Source organism: Ochotona princeps, chromosome 15, assembly GCF_030435755.1.
Source record: "Ochotona princeps isolate mOchPri1 chromosome 15, mOchPri1.hap1, whole genome shotgun sequence".
Lineage (NCBI taxonomy): Eukaryota > Metazoa > Chordata > Mammalia > Lagomorpha > Ochotonidae > Ochotona > Ochotona princeps.
In genome coordinates this window covers 12,367,663-12,386,701 of record NC_080846.1, presented here as the reverse complement: position 1 = coordinate 12,386,701, position 19,039 = coordinate 12,367,663, and the positions used below count along the sequence as shown (strand labels likewise).

At 45.5% G+C, this 19,039-nt stretch overlaps 1 protein-coding gene across 7 annotated transcripts in view; it reads right to left on the bottom strand.

Annotated features, from left to right (window-relative positions):
• ALDH1L2 (aldehyde dehydrogenase 1 family member L2) overlaps positions 1 to 19,039 on the bottom strand; it is a 55,183-nt gene that overhangs the window by 17,016 nt on the left and 19,128 nt on the right. For 6 of the 7 annotated variants that reach the window (XR_009246736.1, XM_058673437.1, XM_058673439.1 and 3 more), the window contains 12 exons: positions 18,627 to 18,771; positions 16,095 to 16,329; positions 13,964 to 14,129; positions 12,318 to 12,419; positions 12,030 to 12,119; positions 10,025 to 10,159; positions 8,919 to 9,044; positions 8,428 to 8,519; positions 5,571 to 5,718; positions 2,842 to 2,961; positions 1,910 to 2,037; positions 234 to 384 (listed from right to left, as the gene is read on the bottom strand). Coding sequence is in view for 6 of the 7 variants with exons in the window: in XM_058673437.1 (XP_058529420.1) it covers positions 234 to 384; positions 1,910 to 2,037; positions 2,842 to 2,961; positions 5,571 to 5,718; positions 8,428 to 8,519; positions 8,919 to 9,044; positions 10,025 to 10,159; positions 12,030 to 12,119; positions 12,318 to 12,419; positions 13,964 to 14,129; positions 16,095 to 16,329; positions 18,627 to 18,771 (1,638 nt within the window). In the remaining variant the exon portion in view is untranslated. Of the gene's footprint in view, positions 1 to 233; positions 385 to 1,909; positions 2,038 to 2,841; positions 2,962 to 5,570; positions 5,719 to 8,427; positions 8,520 to 8,918; positions 9,045 to 10,024; positions 10,160 to 12,029; positions 12,120 to 12,317; positions 12,420 to 13,963; positions 14,130 to 16,094; positions 16,330 to 18,626; positions 18,772 to 19,039 lie in introns of those variants that run through there. The other variant, XM_058673441.1, reaches the window with a different exon arrangement.

Here is a 19,039-nt window from a genome sequence, read left to right as displayed (position 1 = left end):
CGGGAAGCACTGGCTTATGCATGGATGCACAGCAGCCATAGGGGGGCTAGCCAGAGAGAGGTCTTCTCCGATCCAAGGACACAACATTGGTCCTCTCTGGAACAGGCAGCTACATGTCACTGCTTTGACCTTGACCGTCTCAGGCTCCAGCACTGCCAGAGAACCGAGCCTTGTTCCTGTCCATTACCCAGTATGCCGTTGTGGCTGCTACAAGCAAACATGTCGGTGCGTACCTGAATCTTGTCACACCAGCCAGCAAAATATCTGAATGTTTGCACAGACATTCCAATGTGGGTCTTCAGCGCCAAGGTGTAGACAGCCCCTGAATCAAGGGCCTCAATGGTCGCCAGCTCCTCCTGGTGCTCTTCCAGTAAGTCTGCAAGTCTGTGGTTACACGAGAAAGGCATTCAAGAAACACCAATCACGTTGATGGGACTGAGACTTCAGAGGGCAGACACCCGGGCCGGGACTCAGCCCTCAACGGAGCGCCCACAAACCGCGCAGGAGAAGCAGAGGTGCTGGGAGCAGGTGGAACTTGCCACGTGTGAACAGGGGGCCATGAGGCAGAGCAGTAACTGAGCGGTGGTAATGCAAGGTGGCCAATGGTGGCACAGTGGGGAGGTGCTCAGTGATGAGTATAAAGGGAGACATGAGGGTGCAACCCATGCCCCTCAAGGACACACAGGGATCTCGGGCTGGCACATACAGTCACCATGGGTGTTCACGGACTCTGGGCCCCTTGCCCTCCTTCAATGCCAACATCCTTGGATGCTCAAGACCCTTTCCAAAGATGGTATAGTGTTCGCATATAACCTACACAATTCTCCCACCTACTTGGAATTCTCTCCAGATTACTTATACTACCTTTTGCTAATATAATGCTACTATGTCACTTAGGGCCATGTAGATAGTCGTTAAACTGTACAAATATCATTTAGAGAATAATGACAAGAAATAAAATTGATATGTTCAGTAGTGCTGGATTTTAAAACATATATATATATATATATATATATATATATATATATATATATATATATATACATACATATACATATACATATATACACACACACACATATGTTTGGGCCCAGCACATGGTTCAGTGGCTAAGTCCTTGCCTTGCATCCACTGGGATCCCATATGGGCACTGGTTTCTGTCCCAGCTGCTTCACTTCTCATCTAGCTCCATGCTTGTGACCTGGGAAAGTAGTCGAGGATGGCCCAAAGCTTTGGGAGCCTGCATCCACATGGGAGATCCAGAAGAAGCTCCTGGCTCCTGGCTTTGGATCAGTTCAGCCATTGTGGCCACTTGGGGAGTGATCTTTCTCTCTGTCTCTCCTTCTATCTGTAAATCTGTCTTTCCAATAAAAATAAATCAATCTTTAAATATATATATGTGCACATAAATATTTCCCAGCTGATCTTGGCTGGCTCCATGGATGTGGGAACCAACAGAGAGAGTGGAGCGTGCTTCCAGCAGTAACCAAAGAGGACCAGATGGAAACACAGGATGAATGGCAGGCCCTGCAGCACGTTCCTGGCTGGTGTCTGTTCTCTGGGGGAGGCAAGCGCAGGACTGTATCAATTCTACAATGCGATCATCCTTCATCTTCCATTTTCCTCCATTTGTTTTCTTTGTTTTCCGAGTGGTTCCTTCCTAGCCATTCTAGATTCGATCTTGAAATCCCCCTCCTTCAGTGGTATTTTCCAAATTTTGCACTAAAAGGTCTTGTTTTTCTTTTTTGTTAGCAGATTTGGAGGGGGGGTCCCCGACACCTTTATGAAAGACCCAGACTGAGCGTGGTGTCGTGCCGTTGGCCTGGCCCAGCCCTGCCAGCTGCGGGCTTCCGGGAGGGAACTGGCAGATGAGAAGTCTCTCTGAATTTCAGAGAAAACACAAACTCACCTGTACATCAACCTTCCTCTGTCTCTTGCATTCATTCTCCCCCATTCACCGTTTTCAAAAGCATCTTTTGCTGCTGCTACCGCCTTGTCCACGTCCACCAAAGATGCATAGGAGACTTTGCAAATTACCTGTTTGGAGGTCAGTAAAAACAGGTTATATAAAAGACAAATACGTAGGGTTTTGGAAAGAATATTACCTTACCAGGAAAAATAAGGGTGTTGCTTATAAAATCCAAAGAATATTATGATGGAAAAATAATGCATCAAGAAAGTGAAGTGGAACGTGCTGGCATTGTGGTGTGGCAGCTTAGGTCACCACCTGCAGCACCTACGCTGCATACAGGAGCACCAGCTCAAATCCAGGATGCTTTGCTTCTGTCGCAGGTCCTGCCGCTGCATGGGAAAGCAGTGGACGACGCCCAGTCCTTGGGCCCCTGCCCCCACGTGGGGGACCTGCAGAGTAGTCAGCTCCTGCGTCAGCCTGGCCCTCACTCGGTTATTGTAGCTGTTTCAGGAGTGAACCAATGGCTGGAAAACCTCTCTCTTTCTCTCACACACACGTAAGTGAATAAATCTTTTACAGTGGGGGAGCAACAATTGTAGCAGGAAGATGAGCAGCCTGGTACTGGGAGTTTTCATGCCACGCTATGTTAGGGAAGGCCCATTTGGAAGCACTCTGTAATCTTCCCAGCTGGATTTCCAGCCATGCGCACTCAGTCTGTACAAACTTTTCCATGCACAGTGCTTCTATTTAACCAAATTAATCATTCATAGACTTAATAACAAAACTGGAACCGCCAAGTTGAAAAATACATATGAAATACATTCGTATGACATGCTTGGAGCACAGAGGTCAAACAGGCAGCCTGTTTTACTTCTGGCATACACTGAAACGACATGAGCACGGCTCCCACACGCTGCACCGTGACTCACGGAGCCATCCGTTGGGTTGATCGTGTCGTAAGTCTTCCCATCGTCAGCATCCACAAACTGCCCATTGATAAAACACTGGTAAGGCATTTTCACAGTCATTTCATTGACCTCCTTTGAGACCTGGGAAAGAGAAAATTGTATTCATAGAATCAATGGATCGCTGTAGATAACTATTTGATGCTATATGGCAATAAAGAGCTTGCTCATGCAAAGCGAGAAGCTAAGTTAATGCAAGAGCTATGCACAGGTAAGATGGGGGCCTCAAGATGCTCTGCTTGGCCACTGAGGCAAGAATATCTGAGATGTGCAGGGCTCCAAGCTGGGTTTGTCAACACAGAGCTCAGATTTGACGACCCTCGCTAATGGACACAACGCCATCTAGTGGCAGAACTGACGGAGCACAGCCATGATTTCATCGAAGTACCTCAAACTAGGTTCTCTATGAGTTAGGGCCACCTTAGGTGTTCTTCCTGCAAGTCTCTCTTGGTTTTCTATTTCCGTTCTAGGCGTGCACTCTCCACCAAAGCTCCGTTTTTAGCAATAAGAATAGTGAAAACCGCTTCCTACAACAACACTAGCCTTCAAAAATGAAGGAAAGATTAATTAAAATCCACTAGGCTATCACATCACACTTGAAGCACACAACACATATTTAACACAAAAAAGGCAGTAGAGGAGGATGAGAGGAATGCAGAAGTTTGTTAGTGACATACAGAAAGCATCAAAAGGACATAGAGATGTGCTTTGAGCCTGGTGTGATAGCCTAGTGGCTAAAGCCCCAAGATCCCATACGGGCAGCAGTTTGTGTCCTGGCTGCTCCACTTCCCATCAGGCTCCTTGTTTGTGGCCTGGCAAAGCACTCGAGGATGGCCTGAAGCCTTCGGACCCTGCACCCAAGTGGGAGACCTGGAAGAAGCTCCTGGCTCCTGGCTTTGGATAGGCTCAGCTCCGACTGTTGCGGTCACTTGGGGAGTGAACCAGGGGATGGAAGATCTTTCTGTCTGTGTCTCCGCCTCTCTGTAAAATCTGATTTTCCAATAAAAAATAAATATACGTAAATAATGCAATATTTGATAACATAATATATATCTATATAGCATAATATAATAGTATTATAAATAAATAATAAATGTGTGCTTCAAAATGATAATCAACTGTGCTCCAAGGCCACTCTCCAAAGTTGGAGTGCAAGTCTGCAGAACGAGAGAATAGGTTCGCACACCCGATATAAAGGTCAGCTATCCAAGACATACGAAAGATTCTTACAGCTCAAGCAAATAAAAGCCCCAACTGAAAAACGGGCTAAGGTGCTGAACAGGCATTTCTCCAAAGAAGACATGCGCACTGCCGATGAGCCATGAAAGGATGTTCAACGTCGTTACTCAGCAGGAAATACAAACTCAAGGCACGATGAGATGCCATTTCACACCCACTAGGACAGCTGACAGAGGACGGACCACTGCAGGTGCTGCAAGGATGTCCCCCTCATCCATCACTGTAGGGCTATAAAGCAGTGCACCTGCTTTGGAAAGGAGCTTGACAATGATTCAAAAGTGAAACACAGCCACCATCTGACCCTCAGTTTTGCTACTAGCAATATACCCAGGAGAAACGAAAATGTATGTTCACACAGAAAAACACACGCATGGATTTTTAGAGCTAGTGCTAGTCTTAATAGTCAAAGGCAGAAACAGCCTACTTGCATGTCAACTGAATGGCAAATTGGTGAATGGAAAAAGAAACTGCCGAAGGATGACAGCCGCTACAACACAATGAATTCTGAACACATCACACTGCGTGAAAGAAGCCAGACACAAAATGTCATCTGTTCATAGGAAACAGGTAGAACAGGCAGATCCACAGAGCCAGAAAGGAGATGCGCGGTTGTCAGGGCCAGGGATAGAAGGTGGGGATGGGCGAGTAGAGAGTGACTGTCAGATACACAGAGGAGAGACAAAGAGGAAGATATGCCATCCACTGGTTCACTCCCTAAGTGGCTGCGACAGCCGGAGCTACGGTGGTCTGAAGCCAGGGGCAAGGAGCCTCTTCCGGGTCTCCGACACAGGTGCAGGGTCCCAAGGCTTTGGGCCACCCTCGACTGCTTTCCCAGGCCACAAGCAGGGAGCTGAATGGGAAGCAGGGCCGTGGGGATTAGAACAAGCATCCATATGGGATCCTGGTGTGTGCAAGGTAAGGACTTTAGCTGCTAGGCTATCACGCCGTGCCCAGAAAGAAAGAAATCTTAAAAGAAATCTATTTTTATTCATTTGAAAAGCACAGTTAGAGAGAGAAAGGGCGAAAGAGAGAGAGAGAGAGATTGAGATCTTCTGTCTGTTGGTTCACTCCCCAGATGTCTACACTGACCAAGACTGGGCCAGGCCAAAGACAGGACCCAAGGGCTTCTTCTGGGTCTCTCACTGGGTACAGGGGCCCAAGTCCTTGGGGCATCTTCTGCTACTTTCCAAGTGCATGAGCAGAGAGCTGGATCGCGAGTGGGACGATTAGGACTCAAACCAAGTGGGACGCTGGTGTCATAGCGGCTTTGCTCGCTATGCCACAGCATTGGCCCCTGAAATGCACACTGTAAAAGGGTATATCTCAGTGTGTGCATCTCAGTACAGCCTTGCTAACTGAGGAGCAGTGCTCAGGACACCCTCACTTCCCGCAGCTATCAAGGCAAAGGCCTCTGGAAACGAAGCACTGTGCACACACACGGAGGCAAAGCTTACGTAATCCACCACCAGTTCTGCCTCGTGGTCCTCTCCTCTCAGCTTCCTCACGACCTTCTGGATGAAGTCTTCAAACCTGGTGGCCATGTAGACATCTTCATTCTGTAACTGAAGCCCGCCACACTTCTGTCGGATCTCTTCAACCAGCCTAGAGGCACAAACCAGCCAACGTAAGGGTCTTTGTAGCATTCTTAGCATGTGTCAGGTTGGTGTAAAGTCAGATGTGTGTCCCTGCCTGTGTAGAGCCTATAAGTACTAATCCCAGAAGTGGATAAGACTAGGGGCAAAGGCCCGGCACAACAGCTTCCTTGGCTAATCCTCCCCTTGTGAGTGCTGGGATTCCATAGGGGCACCAGTTCACATCCCAGCTGCTCCACTTCCCATCCAGCTCCCTCATTATGGCCTAGGAAAGCAGTGGAGGATGGTCTTAAGGCTTGGGACCCTGTACCCGCATGGGAGACCCAGAAGAAGCTCCTGGCTCCTGGCTTTGGATCCGCTCAGCTCTGGCCATTGCAGCTACTTGGGGAGTCAATCAGTGGATGGAAGATCTTTCTCTCCGCCTCTCCTTCTCTCTGTGAACCTGACTCTCCAATAAAATAAATGAATTTTTAGGAAAATAAAAGACTGGGAGCAGGAAAATTTTATAAATCCGTCTTGAAGGTCATTGAGGACTTTTGTTTTCCTTTGTCTTTAGTTTCATCCATGACCAGCAAGGAAAGAATTCAGTGGAAAGCAATGTTCTTTTGCAAGATGAGGGAACCTCAACAAGTTCATGGAAATGGAATAACAAGTTTATCTTGGTGCAGAAAAAAAAAACTTTTAAATACGTACATATTTTTTTCCATAATATACATTTTCCATGAACTTTTTGAAGACTCACTTATGCTGAAGGAATAGTAAATAATGACAGTTTCCCCACCTGTGAAGACAAGGAGAAATGAACGTTATTTCACAGTGTTTCCTCTAGATTTTGCACGGCAATAACACAGACATTGGTAACATCGTCTCTTTAGCACAGTTTCAGCTAGAACCATGAGGTAGGTCATGTAACACTTTAAGTCCTTTCCAGTTCTTGATTTTCACTGCTCATTTTTCTAATCCCAACTGTTACCTGACATTTTTTGAATGACAATGGAATACAGTGTGGAAAGCTCTTTGCAATTATTGGCCACTCTTTTATTCTCTGAAGGAGGTGAAGTGTTTTAGTTATAAGAAGATAATAGTATTAGAGAATATTACCAAGGTAATAGTAGCAGTTGACAATGCTTGAGTCTGACAAATGCTGAGTCAGACTGTTGTTTTTTGAGTAAAACAACAGTATTACTAGTATAGTTCTGAACTCTTTAGTTAAGCTAATTAGAAGTTTCTAGAACTCAGGAATCACATGAGGAAGCAAAACTCTCCATGTTTAATGATACTATATGCTCTTGAAATGACTATTTTTGACAACTGAAATAAATGCTGCATTAATTAAGGGGCTTTACCTAGTTCATAACTGTTTACTTAGTGTCAAAACTATTCCTGATAGGTAGAAATTGTGCAACAAATTGTGCTAAATCAATGAGTGATTAAATGGATAGCTAAAGATAAATAGAATGTTGATCAGAAATATTGCATTGTTGGCACCAAGTATTACATCAACAGGAAGAGACGTTGTTTTGCTTACGTTTTAGTAATTTATTTCAGAGGTAGAAATGTAGAGTTAGAGAGACAGAAAATCTCCAATCCCCTGGTTCACTCCCCAAATAACCACAATGACCAGGGCTGGGCCAGGGTGAAGCCAGGAATCTGGAACTCGAGCTGGGTCAACCACAGGGGTGGCAGGGACTCAAATGCTTGGCTCATCCTCTACTATCTTCCCAGGTGCATTAGCAGGGAGCTGGATCAGAAGTGGAGCAACTGAGACTTGAACCAGCGCTTGTATGTGATGCCAGCATCATAGGTGGCAGTTTAACACACTATGCTATGTGCTGATTCCAGGAGAAACATTCCTAACCTAATTAATAGGTCAACATTCTTGACCTAATTAAATATTAGTGAATGGCCTTAGTGTGAATTGGGATCAAAAACTCCTTGGCTTCTATTCTTGACACCACCATCAAGGGACAGCATAGCCCCTGGTTAGTTTCCAACTGACTCATTATCCTGGGTAAGGAGGAAAGACCGTGCAGGACTTGGCGCCCCTAGGCGACCGGTTCACTGGTATCGCCATAGAGGAGTCCTTCTGGGATTCACTGCAGACATAGTCTAACCAGAGGGTGCTGGCTTACTCCCACAGGCAGCTCCTAACCAGAGAGTGAAGGCTTACTCCCACAGGCAGCTCCTAACCAGAGAGTGAAGGCTTACTCCCACAGGCAGCTCCTAACCAGAGTGAAGGCTTACTCCCACAGGCAGCTCCTAACCAGAGTGAAGGCTTACTCCAACAGGCAGCTCCTAACCAAAGAGTGAAGGCTTACTTCCACAGGTAGCTCATAACCTTCCTTCTAGATTCATCTCGCTGGATGATTCGTACAACAGGAGAAAGATTTGAGGGCAAGTGTCATGATTGATGTCAGGAATCCTTCTGAAACAGACTGAATAGGCTGTTCCCTGTTCCCATTCTCCCCCAGAGCTTCTCAATGCCAATGTCACATGGGAGGAAAAAGCAGCTAAGGAATGTGAGAGTGAACTTTAGATAGCAGCAAACAACTGGAAGGGCTGATATCCCAGATATGTGGATTTCACCATGGAAAACAAAGGGAGATGGAGAAAACAAATGTACAGCCGAGCAGCCATGTCCAGAGCCAAGGGTCTGGACTGGACTGTCCAAGTCCAAAACCCCAGGGAGGCTTGTGAGTCGCCACGGCAGTGGTTTTACCTGACAACATCCATTGAACTTGCCCCAGATTTAAAGAAATCCGTGGAGTCTTCAATAACACGGACGTTGCTCAGGATTCCGGCCCAGATGACCTACGCACAAAGAGAAAGCAGCCTGAGGGCAGTGTCTCAGAGAATGCTGTGGCCATATCTTGTAGAAACAACAGCGTGGTGACATTGCTCACCGTCCCTTCAAATCAGATGCAGCTGACCAATGAGTGCACCTGACCGTCACACACAACCTCTCCCCCACCTGCTCAGGGGGGTTGCTCTACAAGAAACCTCCTCCACCCAATTCTCATTGTTCTTCTGGCTGGCTGGAAGCGAAATGACCCTGAAGACAGAAGAGCTCTGATCCCTGTGTGAGGGGCTCCCATCCTCCGTGTCCCCTCACCCCCTGCAGCAAAGAGGAAGTACATTACAACCTCCCTCCCTGGAGCCTCGCACTTGCACCTGTGGTGAAGAGGGATCTTGAAGGCATCACGGGCTCACCCTGATGGCCTCAGCCACCTCCTCCTCCTCGGTCGAGAGTTCCAGCGTGGCCGTCTCACCCACGGAAAAGTACTGAGAGGCAGGAATCATTCTTCCATCTTCAAACTGCAGATTTCTTACCACCAGCTACAAAACACCACCAAAACAAGGGCAAACGCCGTGACTGGGACAATTCGAAAGGGAGGTTGGTGGGAGGAGGGATCGTAGCTGTGGCACTCTAAGGACTAGCCTCTTTGGAAACTGCAGTAAATATCAGCAGACAATATGCACTAGCATGTGGGAAACGACCGAAGTGCTGCCGAGAAAGCAGAAAGTCTAGTGTAAGGGCAGATGCATTGCAAAATGGATGATAAGCCTTGGGAAACTTGACTTCTGTGTGCAGCTATGGCACAGGTACTATCCAGCATTCTGCTGTCACTCTTAATTGAGCACTGAAGCGTGTGTGCACAAGCTGGCCTCCCTTCTTTCTTCTCATACATCCTAGTGGAGGCACATGCCAGGTGCCATTACTATCACCATCATACTGATGCAGAAATAGAGATCCTCTGTGAATCAGTTAACAGCGTTGGGATTAGAGCCCAGCATGAGCTTACAGGCTTTACAACTGCAGCCAGTTCCCTCCCGCACTCCATGTGGGGAAGCTGCCCAACAGTCCATGGCTTGGGTGGCACCTGCCTCGGGAGGCCAGGGCAAAGCACACCTGAAGAGGGACACACCCCTCTCGCATGAGCTTTGCAGGCCCTGGCAGCGGGAAGGCAGACACATGGATCTCCTCTCTGTTTTATAAGGAGGCAAATTAGGACACAGCAGGGAGAGCCACCCTGCCCAGGCTATGGGTGAGAGGGATGCACACCCCCATCTCCCAAGCAGATCCCAAGCGCTTCCTTCCCTATTGCACACCAGCATGTGTGGGCCCGGGAGCCTCACCCATGTCAGGGCAGCTAGAGGCAGCTCATCCCATTGAAAAAATGGAGGCACAGATCTCTTGAACCTCCTCACACCCCAGTGCAAAGCCACCTAAGCTTGTGCAAGCTATCCCAGTAAGAGCTGGGGTTATAGGAGGAACACAAACAGTTGTTTCATAGATGACCAAATAGAACACTCACTGCTTTGCCATCGTTACCATATAGAACAAGTCCATTTTTGGTAACAAGACCAGGCTTCTCAGCACCTTTAATTTCCAGAGGTTCTCCAGGAGGCACAGAGCTAGTCAGTAACGATGAGCCGTAGAAAGTGACCACCTAAAAAGGGGATTAAATCCAGTCGATCAGATGGGAGAACCAAGCTGTGCACTTCAGTGTTTAAGCCAGCATCACGCCCAACAGAAACAACTGATGTTCACAGTATCGTCTATGACAGCATGAGACTTTATCAAGCACCTGCAGAAATGGTACAAGGCAAGAGCCAGTCCATCACTGTGTGATTGAACAGTTTCAGAATGGCCCACATCAAGGCAACATGAGCACCAGTTTACCGTGTGTCCACCCCAATCAAAGGAGAATGGGACAAAAGACTCTTGGTCATGACCATTGTGAAGGTAGGGTGTGTTGGGGGATGTGGAGGTGTCGGGGTGGGCATTGGTGAGGGGAGATGCACAACAACAAATGGACAATTATGATAAAGTGTAATGAGAGGTGAGAGGAGTTTAGGAAAACAAGGCTGAATACAGACCATGACCAATAGAAACTGACCCTGATTGATTTATGGTTAGAATTAGTTATCATTTATTGAGCACTAAGATAGTTGACACTTCTCAAAGTCCTAGTCTATTCCAGGGACTAGGTACTTACACGAATTCACATGTATTGATTCCCTTAACATTCACAATACCCCGTGACCTATAAGGGAGGCAATAGTGTCCCAAGAAAGCCAAGGGACCCACTAGTTAAGAAATCTGCCCAAGGGTGGCTGGATGGCTAATGGGGGCAGAATGAGAATTTTGTCTATCTATCTGACAAAGAATTAGTTCCTGTGCTAAGGTGGACTATGTCAGCCAGTGGATTCTGGAGAGATTTCATTGTGCTTGGAATGGTGAGATTGGCAGCAATTCAGAACTGCTGAACCATCAAAACCACTTGAGCAGTGCCCTTGGAGATGTCCCATGCTGGGACCCTGGGATGGTTGGGATGCTGGATGTGGCTTCTCCCCTTTTCTCTCCTCTCCCCCAAGATACAGGAACGAAAAAAAGAGAATGTGGAAACAATGGTCTTACCCACTTTCACTTTCCTGAGCCCTTGACCCTTTGCACCTTAATCAACTACGTAAACATCATCAAAATAATAATAATAATTATTATTATTATTTGAAAAAAAATTAGCTGCCATCCACTGATTCACCCCCTTCAAATGCTTGCACTGAGAAAGACTGAAGCTGGGAGCAGGGTACTCAGTCCAGGTCTTCCAGTACGTGACAGGAACCTAACCACTTGAGGTATGACCACTTCCTCCCAGGGTCTGCTGGAGCCAGGAGCCAAAGCCTGATACCCAACCCAGGTACTTCAACTCAGGTATCTGCAGCAGCATCTTAGCCACCGGGCCAGATGCCTAGCTCAGAGCAAGAATGTTAACAGAGATATTCCACCTGCAGGCACCCCGCTCCTAACTGCACTGAACACCCTTGGTATTAATAAAATAATATGAGGCTCTGGGCCCTGAGGAGTACATGGCTGTGTGTGTGTGTCCTTCACACTCCTGGCACTGCCCACCTCCCCTGCTGCTGCCCACACCTGAGCGTCTGGCTTCATGGAGTCTGGTTTTGGAGTCCCAGACTGGGTGCAGAACTTCTCTCTTCAGGGCTTCTCCTCTGGTTTGCTCTGTGCTTAGTTCATGTCAGTTTGAGCAATACATTCAGCATCTTCAGGAAGCCTTTCAAACTCACTTGACCCTGCATTTGTATTACCGCCCTGTGCACATGGACCACGTCTGCCTTCCCCCACAGCACTGCAGGCTCCTAGGACCATTTCACAAAACAGCTCCATTCTTGCAAGCGAACCACAGACTCTTCTCTGAAGCAAAGGAAGAGCCAGAAGAAGCTGCGGCATCTTTGTAGTGCCTTTCACCCAGGTAGCATGGCAGGGGCAGAGTGGGGAAGGAAGTGGTCTCTAAAACATACCTGTCCATTGATCTCTGTCCAGGCTCCAGGAACTTTATCGTGACCTCGAATCCAGTTATGTAAGGCTTCTGCAGGCTGATCCCAAGAAATCTAGGAGAGCGTAAAGCACAAGTTCATCCTCCTGAGGCTGCAAGTTTCAAAGCGACAGAAACTTTCCTCTCCTTCAGGGGCTTAGGGAGGGAGGGATGGGGCAGCCTGGTCTGGAGGGCCAGCTGCTGCCCAGGAATGAGTATGCTGGGAATTACTCCAAGGTAGAAGGCCAGGAGCTTTGAGAGCTGATACAGATACCTTAGCATTCTCCTTTCTCTGGATGCCTTCATACGTGGCCCCTTCTTCTGGCTGGGCAGTGCGAGGAGCTTTTCCATCAGCTATGAGTTGGACAGCTTCTACCTAAAGCCACAAAGTCAGCCACATCATGGCACGGTCTGTGATTACTGCATGGCTTCCTGCTGGGACAGCTATCTCTCTAGGTCCACTCATATACCAAACACAGAACAGGTGGCAAAATACCTCTTGCAAACATTACACAAATCCTGTACAGTGGATATTATTATTACCATTTTTGTAGAGTAGGGGATCGTGGCTAAGGAAAGTTGAGCAACCAGCTCAAGGTCACGGAGCCAGCTGGGAGCAGTGAGAAGCAGGATTTGTATCCAGATCTGTTTCCTGCCAATATCAAGACTGCACTCTTTAAAACGATTCCTTCGTGTACACACACTAGGTCCTCCTGTTGTTGAGCCAAAGCGCACTTTGGAAGTATGATTTTAAAAATAAATGATTGTGAAATTACAATGAAAATTATACATTATGGTATTTCATTAGTTCAAGTTATTTTCTAGCAACTTGTAAGTGAAATAGAAAAAATTAAAATCCATCCATGACACTGGTTAACTTTGGAATGCGTCCTGCGTTCTCTTCCCTTGCTTTGCCTTTCCTGGCCTTGCCCTGGGAAGCCTCTGTAAGCTCAAGTTCTCAGATTTCTAGGGACCCACAGCTGCTTACCAACACCTCCCCCCCAAGCACACATGGAGGGAACCACCTGGGAACAAAGCCAAGCCTTCTAAAATAACCTCCAAGCATAAGATCTGCACTTGGCAAGTGCCACCAAACACTGAACACCAGTATTGCGTTATTATTACTCTTGAGTAGCTCCTGTGTGTTGGCTGTTTCAGAAAAACAGTCATTTAATTCTCTCAACTTACATTTGTATTTTACAGATGAGAGAAACCAAGGCTAAAGAGGCTAAGTGACGATTATCATCCAACAAATAAGTGATCAAATGTGACCCTGAGCCAGGTCTCCCTGACGCCAGGGCCCCACTCTTTCAGTCACTGAGGGTTACAGTGAAAACACTGCTCTCCTCCCGCCTCCATCAATGGCTACTCCTTTATATAATCTTGCTGCTTCTACCACACAAAAACTGGGAAGGAAAATGAATGACATCAAAATTACCTACTGAATTGGTAAAATTTCTTACAGATTTTGGATTTGTTGTCCAAAGTACATTTGCATAAATTAAGCAACCCCAAACCTCATCCTGTTACACAGATTAAGTTAAACCAATTTTAAACCAAACCCAAATTAAATAGCAAAATTTCTTAAGATTCTGCTACTCTTCTTTATAATTAATCATTATAAAAAAGGGTTGGTGATTTTAAAATTTTACAAAAGCAGTGGAGCAGCTTAATTGATACTTCATTCACTTAATCGCTGTTTTCAAAAGAATAAGTCAACTTCACAAAGAATTTTATACTTTGGATTTTTCACCCTAAATAGGTTATCCCATCATCAAATAAAAAATCTACTTTTGTTTCCAAGCTTTATCTCTTTGGTAAAAGAAAAAAAATTACATGGAAAAATTCTCAATAAAAGATAAATTTTTCCAATATTGCCAAGGTTTATTATATTCTTCTTGATAGTATAAATGTACTGACCATGGCCTTGATCCCTTCGGGAAAAAGAAATCGATTATAGAGTGTATCCACCGTGTCGTTGGGCTGAACGTCACATGACCGCTGAAGAAGGATGGGTCCTGTGTCTAAGCCATCATCAGCCCAGAAAACAGACAACCCAGCCTTCTTATCGCCCATAATGAGAGTCCTGTGAAAAGAAGAGAGTCCATTTTAGAGGGTGGTGGCAATGACAATGGAAAAGTACATGCTGAATGAGGTAGCTGGAAGAACCCAGCAAGCAGTAAAGCTAGCACAGGACAGAGCTCACAGTAGCAGTGACCAACGGTGCTGCTGTTTATACATCCTCGGATCTGTGCTTTCTTGCTACCGTACAGCAATGACTGGTACTAGGAGAGTTAGCAGAATCAAGATACAGTCACAGTTGTCAAGCGCTAATGAACAAAGCCAAGTCAAGAGGATATAAGGGCAGGGATGTCATGCCTGCATGCCTGAAGACAAGAACCATTCACAACAGATGGCCAGAAGCACAGCCTTGCACAAAGGCTACCACAAGCTAGCATGAAAAAAAAAAATACGTGTGCAAGGACAGGCCTACCCAACAACTGTCTGTTAAATCCTGAACCCATGCCACCCTCGTCATTTCCTGCCAAGGATTATTCTTTCAAAATATCTGCTATAGTCCTTCTCATCTTGGGTTTCAATATTTCCTCCTGCCCAACCTCCTTGAAAGCACTCATAGTTGACCATGACGTGCATGTTGCAATACTTGCAATGCTCTGCTATTCCCAAATAAATATCATTGTGTTATTTATATCACAACATTATTCACGTTGACAGGAGTAACTCTTGAAGGGCAGGAGGCTCCATCTTAACTGCCACTCATGAACTCCAGGTGTCAGCTTTCCACCTGGATCAGGTAGAGTCATTTACCACCACAGCTCAATTTCCCACATCATACTTGGCCTGGATTTATGCAAAATTAAAACCAAACACAAAGTAGAGAATGCTCAGATTCCTGTGGAGAGCAGATCATTTATTGGCATTGTATCAAAGACCTATGCTGAACACAGGATTAGTTCAATACTGTCTATATAAATTACTGTACAAGATGGTTGGTTAATCAAAGTATTTGTGTTTTGTGGTATGTACAGCTTAACTTAAGAAAAAAAGCACATACATGTAAACTCAGAGAGGAGACTAAAACAGAGAGAATGTAAAGTAATAGATCATCCCTGGCCACAATCTAAATGATTTTTTACTTTCTGGGTTACTAATCTATCTAAATTGGTTATTTTCTGAGTTACTAATCAAGCTCTATATCAATGAATCTTTTGAGATGTACAGACGGAATTATATTTTCAAGAGCCTTGAAAATATTCACACACTTTAATCCAATGATTCCACATGTAGAAACAAAATAAAGAAAAACTGCAAGTCCCAGTACCATATCATTGATAAGAGCAAAACAGAAATTCATTCACAAAATGAAATGTGACACATGATGAGCTACTTTTTCATTATATTTAAACTGAGAATAAATTTCTACTTCATAGTTTGACACTGTGGAGTAGCAGGAAGCCGTGCAGTGGAAGTACAGATGGCAGGAAAGATGAGAAGGCACAGTACAGAGAAAATCGCAGCTGGTGTCTGTGAAGGACCAGACACTGCTCTTGAACCAACAGTACAAGTGCTAGACAAAGTCCCTTCCATTTAGACACTTAACCTTGAGTGGGGGAAGTCAGACAAAACAGGAGAGAATTCTAGGTAGTTGCAGTATTTCCTGGCATGCCTGAGATGCTTTATGTAAAAAGCATTCTGTGGTTAAATAAGTTTGGGAATGACCTCTTTGAGTTTGTGAAGCACATAGCGAAAGTTCAAAGAAACCCGGCAGTAAACCTAGCCTGTCTGACCACAGGACCCAGGCTTGCTCACTTCCTGTGTGCACGCCATGGACTAGCGCTCCCCAGGCTACTGCTAGAAACTGCGGTCCTGGTTCCCGTGTGCATGCAGAACTCAGGGAAATGTGTGCTCTGATTAAAATCCATCATGACTCACAGCGGCCCACACCTACCTGGCTCCTTGATCTTCCAGGCTAAGACAAAACAGAAAGACTATGGACCATGGCAAGCTCTCTTTTAGTGAGATGTCTCACCAGTTGATGGCCGAGGCCCCTCTATGCCTGGGCAGGATGGATGGGTGATAGATGATGGAGCCGTGCTTTGGGCCGTCGATCACGTCCATGGGGATGAACTGTGTGCAGAAGGGAAGCACGTTCAGCTCGGCGCCCACGGACCTGTAGGCCTCCACCACCTCCTGGATGGTCTTGCCCTTGACTCGCCATCGAGGGAACTTGAACACTGGGGTCCCATCTTTCTCTGCAGCCAAGGCTAAGCACCAAGAAGATTATGTTCATTGGTTAAAAATATTAAAAAGCTAGATGAAGATACAATGCAATATGCATCCCTACTCCCAAATCAAAGATGGACTCTCAATGCAACCATTGGACATATCTAGACAATGAGATGCTGGACTGTCGGACATTGTACCAGCAGTGTCGGGGCACACTTAAATAACAGACTGATGGACTTGTAACTTGTTATGAAGAACTATATTATTATAACAATATGGGGAAAATCAGTCAGGGGATAGGAATTTGGGGGGGGGTGTGAATCTCAGACCCTACGTAATTGTACTATAAAATTTTTTTTAAAGCTAGCCATAATTTTATATGGCTATGGATTTGTGCATGAGAATTTGACAATTTCATGAAACATTACAAAGCCCACACGGCTCAGATGCAGACTGGATTAGATGTGATACACCTGCATTGTGCCCTACCATGTTTCTAATGTGAAATTTACCTATATAGTGAAGGCACAATATATTTGAACTCAAAGGCCTGTGGCTAAAACAACAGCTTGAGATATTAACAGCAGCTTAAAAAAATCCTTTAATACCATCACCCCGTTTCTGATAACTTTATTACTGATGCAACCTTTTAAAGGACATTCTTTCAGATCTGGGGCCAAGGGCTAAGGCTCTTGCCATCTCTAGCAGGCAGGCATGAGGAGTTACAGCTGGGACTCAAAGCCTGCGACTCCAGCAGGGGATGCAGGTGTCTCAGCTGTTAGACTGAACAGCTACTTCTTACACTTTAGATACTAACATATTTTTAGATATTAATATATACAAAATATTATATGCAATATATTAAAATATATAAAACAATATATAATTGTATATTAGTAGTATATGTGAACTCAATATATAAAAATAGATGAAGGTACTTCAAAAAGCTCATCAATAATGGAACAAAATGTTTATTTTGGTGCAAAAAAATCGAAATTCATGTAGCTTTTGCATAACACAGTTTTCACGAGCTTACTGGAGGATCATTGTACATACGAATTATAGGTGATCATCGGATGCAATATCCCACCCCCCATCTAATCATCAAGACTCAATGTCTTGGGATGAAATGATCCCTTCACCACAAAGTCTGAATTCTGAAGGCTTAAGCAAGTCCTGAAGATTAGGGCCTGAGCAGTCCTTCCGGAACAATCTGAAGGGTGAGCATAATGACATTCACACATATGAATATTCATAAGAAGTTCCAAAAAGCAAAATCACAGATTAGATGTCAGGATAATGGTGGGAAATAAATGGGATGACATGAGAAAACTGTGAAAGGTTTCCTAAGAGAGAGGGAGAGGCAGGAGACTTCAAAGCCTTCATTGTAAGACCCATACCCTACTGATACAGGGAGTGTTTGGGGATCCGGTCACTGCTTTCTCGCTGTCTGGGTTTGGCTGCCCCGGCACTACCTCTGGCAGCCCTGGTTGATGACTCAACAAGAATAACCAGCTCCTGTCACTCCTGACAATTGGGAGTCAGGAGAGCTCAGCATTCACCCTATGTGATCTCCTTTAGCCCCCATGGCAGCCACAGGAGATGGGTACCACTGACCTAGGAAATCTACCAAAGTTAGCAAAATCGCCAAGGTCACAGGGCAAACAAGTGACAGAGTCAGAATTAACTCCCTAAATCCAAACCATATGATGTGCCCCTTGGGCTGGTCCTTCTCTGTTATTCTGTAATCCAGGTTGTTTTTCTTTCTTTCTTTTTTTTTTTTAAATTTTTTTTTTTAATTTTCTTGAATTAAATGAGTCTAAATGGCCATGACCAACAGAAACGGGTTTCTGAACCTGGGCTCGGGTGGTAGAGAAGAAGTGTTTTTCCCAGGAGATCTACGTGTCACCTTCTCCAGTTCACAAATCAGGCAGGAGCTCCTGGTTGACCCTCTATATCCTTTAGCCATGAGCTTGCCTGGTTAACAGAACATGAAGCCAGGACACATTAAAGCTGTATTTCTCAGTTTCTCTGGAAAGCAGAGTTGCCCTGTGACCACACTCTGGCCAAGGGGACATGCGTAGAGGCATATTCATGTGTGAAACTTCTAGAATAGGCCCTTAAGAAAGCACTTGCCCTCCACTTCCCTTCTGTCCCTTCCTGTTTGCTGGAATGCAGTTTGGTAGTTGAGGCTGGGGCATCAACCCAGAAGCCCAGCAGCTATAACGACAAAACAAGGAATCCGGGACCCACGCTCTGTGACATCCCTTCAGCTCTGCCGTCCAGCCTAACTCGGGAGTTACTGACCCAGTCAGTTGATCCAAGGCGCACTCACCCAGAGGGTCAGCCTTTCCATCCTTGTCTGGAACGGTGAACACCCCTACGACCCGGTGGCCCTCTTTGCGCAGATGGCTATACACTTCCTGTCCGAACAGGCTCTGGCCAATAAGGGCCAACTTCAGCTTGTTTTTCAGATAAATCTGCAAAACAATTTGATAATGACTGATGACAATGCAGATAGGACATGCGGACAACATTTTTCCAGCCACAGAAGATGAGGATTACAAAAGATGCAAAGATCTATGCAACAGACTTTGTATTGACATCTGCTGAACCCAGACATTACCTACAGATGTCAAAATAATTTCACACCTAAGTATTGCTTCTTTGCCCTTTTCCCTGGTTCCCTTGAATGTTCATGCTTATTGTTGAGAAGGCATGTATTTTTACAAGCCCCCTCAATCAATT